We start from the raw sequence: 16,128 nt of genomic DNA, 5'->3' as shown, positions 1-16,128 counted from the left end.
TTATTTTAATAATACTGCACATTATTGAAACGAAGAATCACACAAATAAAAGTAAATAAATAATGGCAAGGGTCTCCAACGCCCGTTCCGGCCCGTGAGCCCTTAGTGTTGGCCTGCGGAATGGAACCCAACAGAAAGCCTACCGTCAACATCGAACATCGAAATCTCTGTCTTGCTATTGCCTAATGTCCAATGGGAGATGGAAAACCTCTGCCTCTATTGATCATGCATAATATGAGCGATATATAGACTCAGAGGAGGGTGTTCCATGTTTGCTTGCGAATAAACTTGGACGTGGCCATCGGGCCAAGTTTCGAGACGCCTGGCAAAGATAATTATAGACAAAGGAATACGAAGACTTATAAACACATTATTAGTCTTCCTCTTCATCGCCCTCCTCGCCGTAGCCCTCGCCAGCGCCCTCTCCCGGCAGCTCGGGGATCGGCGGCGGCAGCCGCGCGATGCGGTACGCCTGCACAAAACATTACTAATTAGGGTACCCAATCTTTATATCGGCTTTTTAGGGCCAAATTTTTTATTGCGATTTCGGCATTGGTCCCATAATAAAAGTTGTTCAGTATGACCCCTAGTCACTACGCAGTATGGCTGGTGGTAAAAATTTCACCAAGTTATACAGTGTAAGTACACTACGTAGGAAAAATAGCACTGGCGCAGTCGGTAGGCAACGAATCAGTTATATTGGGTTTTGTATAAATAAAACCGGCCAAGTGCGAGTCGGACTCGCGCACCGAGGGTTCCGTACTTTATAGTATTTGTTGTTATAGCGGCAACAGAAATACATCATCTGTGAAAATTCACTATCACGGTTCATGAGATACAGCCTGGTGACAGACAGACGGAGAGCGGAGTCTTAGTATTAGGGTCCCGTTTTTACCCTTTGGGTACGGAACCCTAAAAAACTGTGGTGTCTACTAACACAATAACAATTTAAAAAAAAGTATGTGTATTGACTGTGTCCGCGACGGTGGTGCGAATGTCATCTCTGCCGATCATCGTTTTAAGCCTACTAATACTATCACGTACTTCATACATAGCCTAATCACAAATTGCAGTGAACTTTAAAATGTACTGACCTCCTCGTCAGCAAAGGAGGGGTCCTGCATCTCCATGACCTCGGGCCCGACGGGGTACTCGTCCTGCGGCCGCGGCAGCTGCAGCGGGGAGAAGTTCGGCGGCTGGAACTTCAGCCCCCAGCCGATGTACATGCACTCCGAGTTCCTGGGAACAAACCCATAAATAAATGTAGACCCAGAGCCCAGGGCCCTACTACTGATCTCGTACTAATATTACGCGAAACTCTGCGTAGGCGCCACCACCCCAATCTAAGGGTCTATCGCGAAACAAGAAAATCGAAATTTCGTTATCTAACATCTCTGTCACCCTTGCATATTCGAGCGATAAAGAGGCAGATGGCGAAATTCCGGATTCGCGTTTCCCGGTAGGTCCTTTGTAAACAAACCAACTTTGATGCATCAATGTCATATTTTATTATCTCTGAAAACTTGTCAAAAATCTGTTAAAGGTACAGTATATATAAGTTTTAATAACAAAACTTCCGTGAGACACAGACATATTAAATATATTAATAACGGGTCACTCACGTGTTTTAAGTCGAAAACGCTCAACATGTTTCACTCCGTACCCCGTCGACGCAAGCTCCTGATGACGCTCCTCGGTACGGAGTGAAACATGTCGAGCGTAACTAAAAAATAACTTGGCCACTAGACTATCATGATCTTTTTAAAACTGAAGACGACAGTAGGTACTCTTGAAGGAGGAGTGTAGAAAACTTGTCCCCCTGTGTGAAACTGAGCTTATTTTTACTGAACTTACTTCCCGTCAGTGGCATAAGCGACAGCTCCGGGCCACACGTTGCTGCGCATAGTGACCACCGCCCGCTCGGGCGCCAGCAAAGTGCTCTTCCGTGCGGTCCACGCGCGCAGCCCTTCAACACGCCCGTCTTCTGACAGTGGGGACATGAGAGTGGGACCGGTCTCGGGCGCTACGGGAGGCGGCCCTTCGTCGTCCTCTTCTTCTAGAGCTTCGTCCTAAAAAGGTGGTAATACCTTGTATTGAGTATCAAAACGGCCCAGAATTATTAAATTTTTTGAACGCGCTAGGAAGCCGGCTTTTGGCTTTCATTATGAACAAAAATTCGACTGCTTAGAAAAAATAGCATTTGATAGAAACTCTCGCGGTAGAATGCATAGCTTTTGAGGTACACAGGGTGGATTTTTGAGATGGGGCACTAAAGGCAGTTACAAACTGGGCCAAAATGGCCTTAGGAGAAATTTTGGAAAAAAAATACAATCAGCGACAGCGACAAAATTGTTAATTTTGTCCTTTTTTTACGCCAATCAATTCTAATTTTGTCCAGGATCTTAGAAACCATGGTTTGATTGCAATCAAGGGTTAGGGCACTAGAAAACTCACCATCCCCGCGTTGGGGTTCCACCAAATAGTCCGTCCCTGCTGTAAGATGTGGCGGCCGTGGTGCACCCAGTACGTCATGTCCGGGTCCAGGAGGTCCTTAATGGTGTGCCCTCGGTAGAAGGGGTTCGGGTTGAACGCCATGTCTCCTAAAACAGTGACATGGGGTTATCATGATCAGATTTGGTACCTATATAATAAGAAACCGGTTGCTTCTCTGACTCGTCGGAATGATTGTTCAGGAATTCTTCCAGGATCTATTTTATTGTAAAAGTTTTTCCGAAGACCCGTATACGATGCTGTACTTGTACTTAGGTATATTGCCTTTGTATACAACTATACAAGGACATAGAAAAGGAAAGTTATCACTTAATTTCTAAGAGCCACTTGCACCTTCAATAACCTGGGTTTAACCGGTTAAACCCGGAGTTACCTTGGTTACCAGTACAATTTGACACTGGGTTAACCGGTTAACCCTGGGTTAGTGGAATGGTGCAAGTGGCGCTAACGAAGTTAATCAGATCTTGGTCACCTCATAATAGTGCCTAAAAATAGAAGTGTGTGATTTATATCGCCGCTATACTTACTCAACCTCGTATCTGCAACACTCATTTGATGACAAAAACATCCGTATTCCGAATGAAAGAAAAGCGACATTGCCATCAAATGATTGTTGCAGATATGAGGTTGAGTAGGTATAGCGACGATATATCAAACGTGGTTTAGATAAATACAATTCGACAATACAAAAAAGTTCGAGCATTAGGATGGCTTTGAGGACATGGACAACGAGTTAGGCTCTGTTCGGGGCGAAGTACTAGTTAAATATACGTACGGACACATATATGTATAGCTAAAGATGTTGATGAGGATAAGGAAATCAATTTACCCATGCCCTCTTCCATATCAATGTCCTCCTCCTCTTCACCAGATCCGAAGGTGTAGAAGCCCTGCGGGGAGATCGAGGTGGAAGCTTGGATGCGAGCAATTTGGGCGCGCAGGTAGTTACGCTCAGTACCCTCAAACGGCGGAAATGTTTGGATCTGCATGGGAACTCAGAGTTATTGCAAACTATGTAAGTACCTAGGTACCACCAAAGATAGATATAACTCTGTAATAGATGGATACAGTCTAAGGAAAAAACGTGCCTCGAAAATCACACAATTTCACCACTAGATGGCAGCGCAACTATCTATTTCAGCGCCATCTACTGACAGTAAAGCAAACTATTTAGGGTTTCGTTTCACTACATTCAAAGTTGCAAACTAGTTCGACATTACACCAATAGATGTCGCTATCACATATTATTTAACTACTGACCGCTAGATGTCAATACTAGAATTAATTTTACCGACAAATTCAATAAATTGGTTTCACCATTGGATTTAATAAATATTGTTCTACCACAGAAAATTGTCAACTTACGTGAGTTTAATACTATGTACGTACGTACGGTATGTATGTACCAAAGAAAGATATAACTCCGTAATAGATAGATACAGTCTAAGGAAAAAACGTGCCTCGAAAATCAAGAAAATTTGATTCTCGTTGAGAGGGCGCTACTAGTTTTGGCCTACAGTCGAATAGATGGCGTTGACGGTTTCGTTTGTTATTTAACAATTTTAACGCATATCAGTGAAAGAACATGGGTCAAAATCATAAAAATAATTAATGCAAATAAAAAAAATCATTTATCTATATTTAAATACATTCTATCGTATTTTTATAAATCTTCATTTTTAGTTTTAAAGTGTGTCGACAGATGGCAGTGAATTTACTGGGGTTACAAAATTTACTATGACAGTACCGCTCTAGTATAAGTTACTCTATGGTCTACAAACCACAAATCAGCAGGTGCTGCGTTCGAATAATGACCCTGCGACCTGCGACGTATACTGTAACTGTGGAACAATTTCCCCATTTTCGTCTTGGATCTGCTACTTTATGAACATTATATACTTATGTTGTAGCGAGTACTGCGCCACCCGGATCTAGTCCGGCGTCATGGTCGTCCGCGATACTACTGTAGTCACGTGATAGCTGCTGTACCTCCGTCTCCAGGTCCCCGGTCATGCAGCGCACAGTCAGCCGCGCCACCCGGATCTGGTCGGGCGTCACGTCCGGCAGACACGTCCATGCCTCTCCTGGAACGTTGCAGACCCAGTACACCTGTAATCGTATAAAGAGTAAACTCATCAAAAACAATATTAGCTTAGCACCCCTGCGTACATATTTGTATAAAAAAAGTACTTGACAAACAAAGCACCCATCACATTTCCAGTCTTCCAACGAACACCAAGAGATTTTCAACTCTTTAGAAACGCGTAGGAGTGTACCCTGTGTACCGTACTACAAACATTTTGACTATTCTCGTAATGATGACTCGATACGTATGACTCGTAATTCAATCGAATTACGGATGTTTAGGCACTGAAACGTACTGTAAATAAAGTAGCTAACGCCGCTCTGAGGATTCAATTTATCGGAACAGTCGAACGGATATACCTACCATCTGCGTCCTTGTATCGTCTACCAGTGATCAGTCATGTGAAGTACCTTCTTTTTTACACCTTGGCCAGGCCTCTCGACCGAGGGAGGGGGAGGGGCTGCCACGTAGGCTCAGGAATGAGCGTCAGTGGTGCCGGCTGCTTGCCTTTAACCAATTGTAGACCTTATTGAGAAGAGATAAAGTCTACCAGAGGTCAAATAAGTGAAGTACCTTCTTATTGACGCCTTGGCCGGGCCTTTCCACCGGGATGGGCGGTGGGGGTTGCCACGTGGGCTCAGGAACGGGCGGCAGTTTCGGAGGCACCGGCTCCTTGTTCTTGTCTTCAACAGCTTCGCCTTCGCCCTCTGGAGAGGAATTTTACAGGTTTTGCACATTATTTATTAAGTAGGAAGTTTGTGAGTAGCAATTACATGCAAAATCTTATTTTGCCCTCCGGTCGGAAAGCGTCAAGTTTCGGCCCGCTGCGCTAAACGAAGTTGCCGCTCTCCGGATCCGTCGAACAGAAAAATAGTGTACACACCTCCGCTAGTAAACAATAAAGCCTCAGAAATTTTTGTCACAATTACATGTGATTTGAAACAATTCTTACTTTATCGAGCGGGATATTGACCGTGATTAGGTGCCTTTTGTATTCTTTTCGAGCTCCCGATATTTCGATGCAGTTACGCATGCACCTTTTTCACGGGTAACAGAAGATAGCGAGTGCAATTTTGCTGCATCGAAAAATCAGGAGTTGGAAAATAATACAAAAGGTAATCACGGTCGATGTGTCTAGTGAAACTAACCGTGAATCATTCAAAACTGTTATTTCTTAGGTACTTTACTGCCCTAGGTAAGGTATGGTAATATACTATTACCCAATTCCTTGTGTTCGTCTGCGCCTTCCTCTTTATCTTCCATGTCCTCACCTTCCCCTGGCATATCTTTCATTTCGAATTCCTACACAAAGGTAAGATTAGATTATCCGTGCACGTAAGTCACTAAACTCAGACTGATTCAATTTTCCACCCCCTTAGCCTAAGACAAACTTGACAAGATCAAGACCAATTAAGTGCCTATGGGAAGTGCAAAGAAACCAATACCAATCTTCGCACTCAGTCCTTGCGAGACCAAGAAAGTAACTAAACGTCATGTTCGTAGGTCGGTAACCAGACTAAACTAAGTCTTCTTTGTCGTCACACTCTTGCCAGAATAGTCAAACTTAATAGGTGTACTTACGCTATCAAGAATCATTCAGTCAGTCTCGTATTAAAACGAAAGTTTCCTCCCTAGATATTAACATTGTTGAAAATATTTTGACACAATTTGTTGTATATCAACCACAGCTATAATGACCCTATGTTTGATTTTTACCGAATTTTTAATTATTATAAAAGTTAGGAGCATTTAAAAATTTGTATGAAATCCGTTTTTCGCTCCAAATTTTTGCTATAATCACAAAATCGAAAAAAGTCAAACGTAGGGGCAAAGATAGATATAACTCCGTAATACAGTCTAAGGAAAAAACGTGCCTCGAAAATCACGAAAATTTGATTCTCGATCAGATGTCGCTACTACCTTTGGCCTACTCTCGTATAGAGGGCGTTGACGGTTTGGTTTGTTATTTAACAATTTTAACGCATATCAGTGAAAGAACATGGGTCAAAATAATAACTAATAAATTATCCATATTTAAATACATTTTATCGTATTTTTATGAATCTTCATTTTTAGTTTTAAAGTGTGTCGATAGATGGCAGTGAAATGGTAGGGGCAATAGCTATGGTTAATATACATCAAATTATATATGTAAAAATATTTTCCATAATGTCAATATCCAGAGAAGAAAATGGGGACAACGTTTGTATGGAGAAGCGGTCATTCCCTTTCCTTTTAAAAATAGTAAAATAGTAAAGTATTCTTCAGCTTTATCCATTATGATTGTGGAAAGTAAGAGTGTCCTATAAAAACTTGCTCACTCTTATTCTTCGATCCAGCTCTTCTAAAGTGAGGTCCGTTTCTGCGACATAGTAGTTCTGTTTCGTGCCAAATATTTTACCGAAAAACCTGTTTCAAACATCAAACATTTATTCAGCAAATAGGCCACAGGGGCACTTTTACATGTCAATTTTTACAAACAATAAAATTAACCCAAAATTACAAAAAAACAATTACATAAATATAAATGTTAAATTACACAAGGAAAAAAACTAATAAAAACTATACAAATAACAGAAGTACTAAAATTGTTTAGAGATGTAAAAGTCTCTAGGTGTCAGAGATAAAATGTATGTAATAATAAAAAAGATCATCAAATTATCCAGAGATGTAAAGGGTCTCCAAGACTTCAATTGTTATTTAATTGAAAAAGACTGGAATTGTTGAAAAAATATTACCTATATGAATGAGAAAAACGCAACTTACAGTCTGGCAAAAAAGAGTAGAAATTGAAAATTGGCAACACTGTAGTGTCGTCCCGTTTTTTCTTAGATTGATTTGAACGGGACGACACTACAGTGTTGCCACGTTTTAATTTCTACTCTTTTTTGCCAGACTGTAAGTACTCTTTATGCTATGGACAGTTAGTGTGATCAAAAAGATTTAAGGGTCCCCGGCAAGCTCGGTTCTTGATACAAACGTAGTTCCGCTCACATGTTAAAACGACTAGCTAGATTGCTCTGAAATTTTGTACCTACAATAGGATAAGGTGTATCTATGTATGTAATTAGTTTATGTAGCTTCAGATACCATAATTAAAAAAATACAGCGAATTTAAGTTTTTCATACAAAACTTGTTTTTGCTCTATTTCGTTTGTTTTATAAACTGAAGCTATATAAACTAATTTCAGACCTAGATATACCTCATGTCATTGTATGTGCAAAGTTTCATTACAATCGATCACGTAGTTTTAAAATGAGGCGGAACTAAATAAATAAACTTCTTTGATAATGATATTTGAAAACTCAAAAAAAAAAGGTGGACAGATGGAACACCTGTCTGGTTGTAGATTACGATATTTTTTTTATACCACGACGGTGGCAAACAAGCATACGGCCCGCCTGATGGTAAGCAGTCACCGTAGCCTATGGACGCCTGCAACACCAGAGATATTACATGCGCGTTGCCGACCCTTTAAAAACCTGTACACTCCTTTTTTGAAGAACCCCATACTGTAGCCCCCTAATACTACTCTTTGGTAGCCCCTCGGGAAACCTGACACTGGACATTGTACCTGACATTGGACACGGGCTCCTTTATTCCCAGCATCTTCAACGCTATGAACAGAGCGAAGCACTCGCTAGCCGGCAGACCGTACCCGCCCTGTCAATAACGCCATTTTATTATACTCATAATTATAATTATAATTCATAATAATAATTCGCACCAATCTATAATATCATTTTGGTCGAATCTGCAACAGGCAACAAAAAATAAAATATTTTTTTTATATAATATTTTGGTGATGCATAAACTATTTAGATTTTTCATTTTTTTTATTGGAAAAGGTAAGCATTTGACCACAATTTCTCCACTAGATGGCAGCGCAACTATTTATTTCAGCGCCATCTACTGACAGTAAAGCAAACTATTTGGGGTTTCGTTTCACTACATGCAAAGTTGCAAACTAGTTCGACATTACACCAATAGATGTCGCTATCACATATTATTCAACTACTGACCGCTAGATGTCAATACTACAATTAATTTTACCGACAAATTCAATAAATTGGTTTCACCATTGGATTGAATAAAATTAGAAAATTGACCAACTTACGTGAGTTATATAGTACGTTACGAATGTTACGATACAAGTGCGGAAAAAAATAGGCTCAACGACTGGCGATAAATGGGGTTGGCCGGTCGAAATATTTAGCAGATGGCGCCAGCATAGCTTGCCCGGTCAATCTCTAGAATTGTCAAATTTTCGTTTTTTTTAAAGGAATTTTATGCCCTGGATGCCAGCCCTTTAAGTCATAGAAAAAGGGGCAAGCTATGATGGCGCCATCTATGCAAACGTTGCCAACCCCATTAAAACAAGACCAAAGGGAGTGTTTTAAATCGACACGAGTTTCGAACTATACCTACGTCTTTCTTATTAGAACGATAATTATTATACTTATGTACCTCTCGGAAATAATAATTGTGCTCGACGAGATCTGCGATGCGAGCTTTCCCTCCCTCCTCCTCCATATCCAACTCCTGCTCCTCCTCGTCCATCGCGTCCATATTCTCGGACTTGCTCGCCACCAGCTGAAGTAACGCCATTTTAATAAGTAATAAATAAACTAGTAAGTAAGGCTTGTGCATAAAAGCTTTATCAGTAAAAAAGGCGACAAATTTGAAAATGTACAAAGCTGGCTTGCGAGGATTTACATTTATGAATACTTGTCTTAACCACTATATAACGAATCCAGTCCGTCTTTTTGCGCGGACATCTCCGCCGCATGTAGCTCCCATTGTTTGATGTTATAGTGTTCGAGAAAGAGATATCGCTTTTTTGCTCTTACCTATAGATGCGTCGCACAATGACCTTGGTGGTGCGGTGCGACGGTGTGTTACGGCCTTTAGACTAATATAGGTAAATACTATACTATACATAAAACAGCGGTATTTATACCCGGTACATCTCCTCTTGCAACCGCACGGTGGCAAGTTGCGGCGGTGCGAGATACACGTCATTCAGCAAATCGAAGTTTGGCCGGAACTTGTCTAACTTCACCCCCCACGAGTACTGCTCGAAGTTATCCACGACGTCCGGTGGCTTTGTGGTCAGAATCTTATGCACGAGGTCTACCATGTGATCGTACCTGAAAAAATACGGTATGGAACCATGCGGAAGGTGGCGAGTTCCTTTAAATATGTACTCAGTACAGAAAACTTGGTTAAAACTATAAAGGGGTTGATTTAAACTCATGATTTTTACTCATTATTATTCAGGACGACGGGACTTTAAGCACGCTCCAGACTACGCGGCGCGAAGCCGCGAACGCGAGTGTAGAGTCAATTTCGCTAATTAGCGCCGCGATTCGCGCACGAGTGTGGAGGTGGCTTTATGTTTACGTGATTAAAGGTGCTTTGGCCAACGTTATCACAACGACGGGACCTATGGCCGTGACACACCATCGCACCGCACCAAGGTCATTGTGCGACTCACCCATAAGTAAGAGCGAGAAAGAGATATCGCTATCTCGCTCTTACTTATGGATTCGTCGCACAATGACCTTGGTGCGGTGCGACGGTGTGTTACGGTATAGGTCCCGTCGTTGTGAATAATAATGTATAAAGGGGTTGGCATCGATAGAGAACCGCTCTTTGTTAGTGAGGCCATAACTTGACCAGTTAAGCTGCTGAATGCCTAGAATAGTTATTGATCAAGGCCAAAGCACCTATCATAATAAATACTTACAAAGAGTCTCCTGTAGCTGCGCTCTGTTGTTTGAGGAAGTTCTTAGCTAGAATTAAATCGTTGTTAAGGTCTGGGAGGATATTTTCTGTGGCAGCTATCAGCTCCGGCTCGCACATATAAGGCTGAGTCATATTTGGATAGTTAATAAAACAGCTTTAATAGTTAAAAATACAACCCTTATTCTATTATTTCATTTAGAAATACGTTGGAATTATAACAACAACGGTATGAAAAAATATTAATGAAATTCAATACAATTATTGAAGTGTGTCACGGATGACGATTAAATTATTTGTTTTAATGTTTCAAATCAAAAAATAAGGTGGTTTAAAATAATCCGAATGAAAATAACGAGGTTGATTTCGAACGTTCACTGTAGTCCAATTCTGATAAGTTTCCGATCAACCCCTCGGAAACAGCTGATTGTCAATGTCAAATACATATGAATGAACTTCTTAAATTTTTGGCACGATTTTCGCGATATTTTTACCATTTACGAACAGTGTACATGTTTAAAATTACGTAATTAGCTAACATAATCTTAAACAGTATACTAAGTTCATGTCGTGCTGTGTTTCGGTAATGATTACTTGATTCCAGTGTTCAAATCCACATAACCTCAAAATCAAAACAAATCGAAATGGCAACAAAATTCAACCCCGCAGCGTACAATTTTCGCAAAAAATGCCCTTTCGTGAGCAAGGACCTCCTCCGCTGGTTCCCGGGGCATATGAACAAGGGCTTGAAACAAATGCAGAGGAAGTTAAAGTCGGTCGATTGTGTGATTGAAGTTCACGACGCAAGGATACCCTTTACAGGCCGGAATCCTATATTTACGAATACTTTAACGGGTGCTAAGCCTCACATACTAGTTCTTAATAAGAAAGACTTGACTGTAAGTTCATTAATACCCAGAATAAAGGAGCAGCTGAAGGCAGAAGAGGGAGTGCAAAATATAGTGTTTACAAACAGTAAAGACCAAAGTTGTCGCGGTTTGAAGACCTTAAGGCCGCTGATGGTTGATCTCATCAAAGATTCAAATAGGTAATTCTATATATATATATATATATATATTTTTATTAACTGATTGGTGATTGGCCCTAGTCAGTTAGTCACACCTGATGGAAAGTGATGACAGGGCCTAAGATGAAGCTCACCGGCTCAGTAAAAGCCTATACACTCGTGTTTAAAGATAAAGATGTCATATTAATCAGGGAATACAGATGGCAGGAGCGCATTCCATTCCTTAGCCGTCCATACCAAAAAGGAGGAGGCAAAACATAATTTATTGTAAAACATAGCCTTTCTTAGTAAAATATGTTTTTCGTAAGTAGTTTGAAATATTAATTTTGTTTCTCAAAGTTGTACTTACAGAGACTTTGTGAATGCAACATTATCAGTGCAAGTTTCAGTGATTTTATATTTCAAAATTTAAAATCTTAGCTTTCCAAAACTTCTCGTTTGATTGTAATTTCTTATATGCATGCCTTTGACCAAACTGATGACTACATAAGGGTAAAACTACAGAAACGAAATCTTTATAGGTATTTCTAACATACCTTTAATCTTCATAACTGAATAATATTGTTTATTAGGTACAACCGAAGCGAAGAGTCCGACTACAATGTAATGATCATCGGGGTCCCAAACGTGGGTAAATCATCCTTGATCAACATGCTGCGCTCAAGGAACATGGGCATCGGGCATGCGTTGCCTGTCGGTGCGGTGGCCGGAGTCACCCGCAGCGTCTTGATGAAGATAAGGATCAACAATAATCCTAATATATTCATGTTGGACACTCCTGGTGAGTCACAATAATATCCTGAAATATACAATACATTTCAATGCTTTTTTCTTAAACACTGTACAGAGTAGGCCAAATGGTTCCCTATTGTGTGTGTGTCGCCTTCTGAGTTATATCACTTAAGTATGATTCCAGAAGCTTAAGTTCTAGACCTCTAACTCCATAGTGGCGTAGTTTCCTGATCAGGGTGTCGTGATGTACACAGTCGAATGCTTTGGATAAGTCAAAGAAAACGCCTAGCGCAATCTGTGACCCCTCCCAAGCATTAATAATATGTAAAATACAACTAGAGAATTCACAAATCATACTGTTTCTCTATAATACACTATCTCTTTCTTGCTTGCCAGTCTAGGCCTTAATTACAATAATTACACTACATTACACAACACTCATACAGGAACTAGATAGTTGGATACATGCTGCAAGTGCGTATGATAGCCCTAATTAGAAGTGGTTGTAGTAATTATAGCTTTTAGTCTTCTGTAAGATTTGCCCCACTCAATAATCTACTCTACAGTTCCATTTAATAGAATCTGTTCTGTCATTTCAGGCATCCTAGAGCCCTCAGTGACGGACATAGAAATGGGTTTAAAGCTGGCCCTGTGTGGCAATCTCCAAGATCACCTGGTAGGTGAAGAAGCCATCGCCGACTACCTGCTGTACTGGCTCAACAAGCACGGCTGCTTCAGCTATGTAGACTACATGGGACTGCTGGAGCCCTGTGACGATATTAATAAGGTCAGTGTTATAGTACTATAACCCAAAACAGAATAGGAAAGAAAATTAAACGATTAAAAACGATTACCGTTCCAAAAACTTGCTATTTAACTGTACAGTGAATAAAATAATTTAAATAAGTTAAAGTGACGATACAAAGTTTGTGACTCCCCCCCCACTTGTCAAAACATGTCACATTTTCTTGACCTCCTCCCCCCTAAACGTAATGATGTAATTAATGGATGACCCCTTACATGTTCGTTTAACATGTAAATTAATTAAAAAAAAACATATTCAACAGGTACTAATCTCAGGTGCAGTGAAGTTCAACAGAATCCGTCGAACGCGGGACTACGACGGCACAATGCGTGACGTGCCGGATTTCCTCGAGGTCGCTCGGACTATGATTAAGGCGTTCCGCACCGGGGAGCTCGGCAGGACGCTTCTGGACATCGAGCTGCTGAAAGACTATAAGAAGAAAGAGGACCTTATGGCGTAGGAGTTAGAGTGGAGGTTTGAGCAATGAGCAACCAGACTTTGTTCAGTAGATCGTTTAGAAAGATTTCAAAATAATCGATTTTAATAGCCGTAACACACTACCGCACCGCAATTTTAATAGCCGTATTTACCGCACCGCACCAAGGTCACGGAGTGCCCCACCCGTAAGTGAGACCGAGAAAGAGATATCTGTTTCTCGCTCTCACTTATGGGTGCGACTCACCAAGGTCGCGGTGCGGTGCGGTAGTGTGTTACAACTTTAACATGAGCAGTGCGCTGCTAAATATTGACCTTGCAGGTAATACAAAAATGATTCAATGAACCTTATGGATTGAACGATAGAGTTGTTTCTTATCGGCGACACTTCTTGTTCTAAAGATTTGAATTAAGCTGCTTCAAATTTTTAATTTTTGACTAAGAGGTTTACGGGTTTTTCGAAAACCTTTTATTCAGATCAGAGTATGTTACAATTTTTCGAAAAAAGTAAGTTTCTTGCCTGATGCTAGTGATGCTGTTTTTTTTAAAGCGCGTTTTAATACAATTTTTGTTTAACGTGTGTTCAAATAAAATTGGATTAGGTACATAGAGATTTCGTGTAAGTAGTTGTCACATTTAAACATTACATATGTTTCCGAGTAAGTTTAATGTACATAAATATAGGTAATTTACTTTTAATATTGGTTGTTTTAGTTTATCGCTAATGTTACCACACGTGCATAATCATATATGTTAACAAACGGTAGTAGCCTGATTAATTTAATTATATATGCTTGGTTAATCTTAATCGTTACGATAAAGTACTTATGTAAAAACCACGCTTTTATAAATGCACGTAGTGCAAACACGACTATGATACGATATTCCATCATGGAATGCCAGTGCCTATCTTCCGGCTTCATCATCAGACCTTGCAACCTATCGTGGTCAAAGTTCATTACAAGACTTTTCTAACAAATCCAAACACTGCTATGATACGATGTTCCATCATGAAGTTCCAGTTCATATCTTCCGGCTCCATCATCAGATCAGTTCGACAGTACCATATTAATGTATTGTCATCAGAACTACATACAGCTGCCAACTTTCATGACGCTACGATCCTTGGAAGATGGTTAAATTAGTTACCTTAGATTCCATTACATAGTTACATACAGGTCGACCTAATAAAAGCGTGTTAATCAACAACATTCGTTGTCATGTACTTTTACCTTAGATTCCATTACATAGTTACATACAGGTCGACCTAATAAAAGCGTGTTAATCAACAACATTCGTTGTCATGTACTTTTACCTTAGATTCCATTACATAGTTACATACAGGTCGACCTAATAAAAGCGTGTTAATCAACGACATTCGTTGTCATGTACTTTTACCTTAGATTCCATTACATAGTTACATACAGGTCGACCTAATAAAAGCGTGTTAATCAACAACATTCGTTGTCATGTACTTAGGTACCAATCTATGGTCAAGAAGGTGACGGTTTTTCGGCTGCGGCCGCAGAATAATTAACACTACCAAAGACGAGTAAAATATAAAGAATGCTAATCGATTAAAGTAGCGTAACATGTCATCCTTGCTTTGGAATCTTTAGATGGTGTTGACGCAAATACCACGATTTGTATTGAAACCAAGCGTGCCGACTTTTTCATACAAAATTTACGCATAATATAATTTTAAAATTACTTATCTGTGATAGGAAATATGTTCTTGCCTTTGGGTGCTGCAACTTTTGGGCTGTTGCAGTTAATTATCATGCAACGAAGTATATTTTAAGTTTTCACGGACGTCCGGCTGCAACAACTGACGCGTGTAGACTGTAAAGAGCGACGGTCAACCTCGACGCTTGGTCGGGATTCAGAGTAGATCCATTTCCGTCTTCTATGGTATATTTATTTCTGTGGAAGATGCACAGATTCAATATGTGAGATGTCTATTTTACGTTATTTTTTCGTCTCGTTTGACTTAATGGTCAAGTGGTGGAATTTCATCATTGCTTAGTCCATAAAGGACTGCAACGTTTATCTGTGTGATACCTACAGGTGTAGTACTAGCTGTATCTCTCATTGTGTTCACCATGGCGTTTAGGGCCTATCTGAGGTCTAAGTGCTTTGCAAATAGCGTTGAAAAAACCGGGAAAATTGCGGGAAATTTTCAATACGGCTCGTGTTTTTAAAGTTTCTTTCGAAAAAACAATGAATTTTTTTATATACTTAATTAGGAATTTAAATATACCTATAGGTTAAGGTTGCATGTCTAATGTGTTTGTATATGGGACACTGTCATCACTCATCAGTGGCATTGTGTGTGACGTATTAAATTTTTCTGAATAGAACTGGAAAAAAACTATATTTTGTAAATTTTCCGAAAAAACATTTGCTTTTTTCCGAAATTTTCATCCCTATTTGCAAATCGAGGGCCCGAGTCTTCGTTATAAATCTTAATACTCACGGTTTTGTTTGCAGTCCTGCAAGAGCAGGCGGCAGTTACTGTCCGCGCGCCAATTCCGTGCATTCGGAGGTCGAGGAAGTGGGAGGGTGTGTGCCGCGCCCGTACGTACAAAATGACACTACTCGGTCATGACGCCCAACATTACTAACATTCCTCAGCCGTGCACGGAATTCGCGCGCGGACAGTATCTAGTAGAGGAAGTGAGTACAAAAAGGTAGGTATTATCATTACGTTTCCTAATGAATATTACGTACCTATCTAGTATCTTCACCAAATTGTATTTTAAATTTTAATAGACGTGGCATCTACA

The 16,128-nt window shown here is 40.2% G+C and overlaps 2 protein-coding genes across 3 annotated transcripts; one reads left to right on the top strand and one right to left on the bottom strand.

Moving 5' to 3' along the window:
- Positions 1-311: 311 nt before the first annotated feature.
- On the bottom strand, positions 312-10,626 carry LOC134748144 (radial spoke head protein 6 homolog A). Of its 2 annotated transcripts, XM_063682851.1 has the most exons (14): positions 10,348-10,626; positions 9,559-9,748; positions 9,066-9,191; positions 8,173-8,261; positions 6,919-7,006; positions 5,818-5,899; positions 5,196-5,304; positions 5,008-5,032; positions 4,501-4,620; positions 3,341-3,494; positions 2,455-2,600; positions 1,855-2,069; positions 1,095-1,239; positions 312-472 (listed from the first exon to the last, which is right to left on the bottom strand). In XM_063682851.1, the coding sequence occupies exons 1-14, from the start codon at positions 10,476-10,478 to the stop codon at positions 374-376; spliced, it is 1,719 nt and encodes a 572-aa protein (XP_063538921.1). In that variant the 5' UTR covers positions 10,479-10,626; the 3' UTR covers positions 312-373. The 2 variants fall into 2 exon arrangements, with proteins under 2 accessions (XP_063538921.1, XP_063538919.1); XM_063682849.1 differs by lacking the exon at positions 5,008-5,032 and having other exon boundaries at positions 314-472; positions 5,171-5,304.
- Positions 10,627-10,758: 132 nt separating this feature from the next.
- LOC134748202 (mitochondrial GTPase 1) lies at positions 10,759-13,968 on the top strand. The gene is made up of 4 exons (XM_063682916.1): positions 10,759-11,391; positions 11,943-12,151; positions 12,702-12,889; positions 13,170-13,968. The coding sequence occupies exons 1-4, from the start codon at positions 10,988-10,990 to the stop codon at positions 13,365-13,367; spliced, it is 999 nt and encodes a 332-aa protein (XP_063538986.1). The 5' UTR covers positions 10,759-10,987; the 3' UTR covers positions 13,368-13,968.
- The last annotated feature ends 2,160 nt before the right edge of the window (positions 13,969-16,128 follow it).

The sequence above is a fragment of the Cydia strobilella genome, chromosome 16 (genome assembly GCF_947568885.1).
Source record: "Cydia strobilella chromosome 16, ilCydStro3.1, whole genome shotgun sequence".
NCBI classification, from domain to species: Eukaryota; Metazoa; Arthropoda; class Insecta; order Lepidoptera; family Tortricidae; genus Cydia; species Cydia strobilella.
Note: the sequence above shows the minus strand (reverse complement) of the source record. Positions and strands in the feature narration are given on the sequence as shown.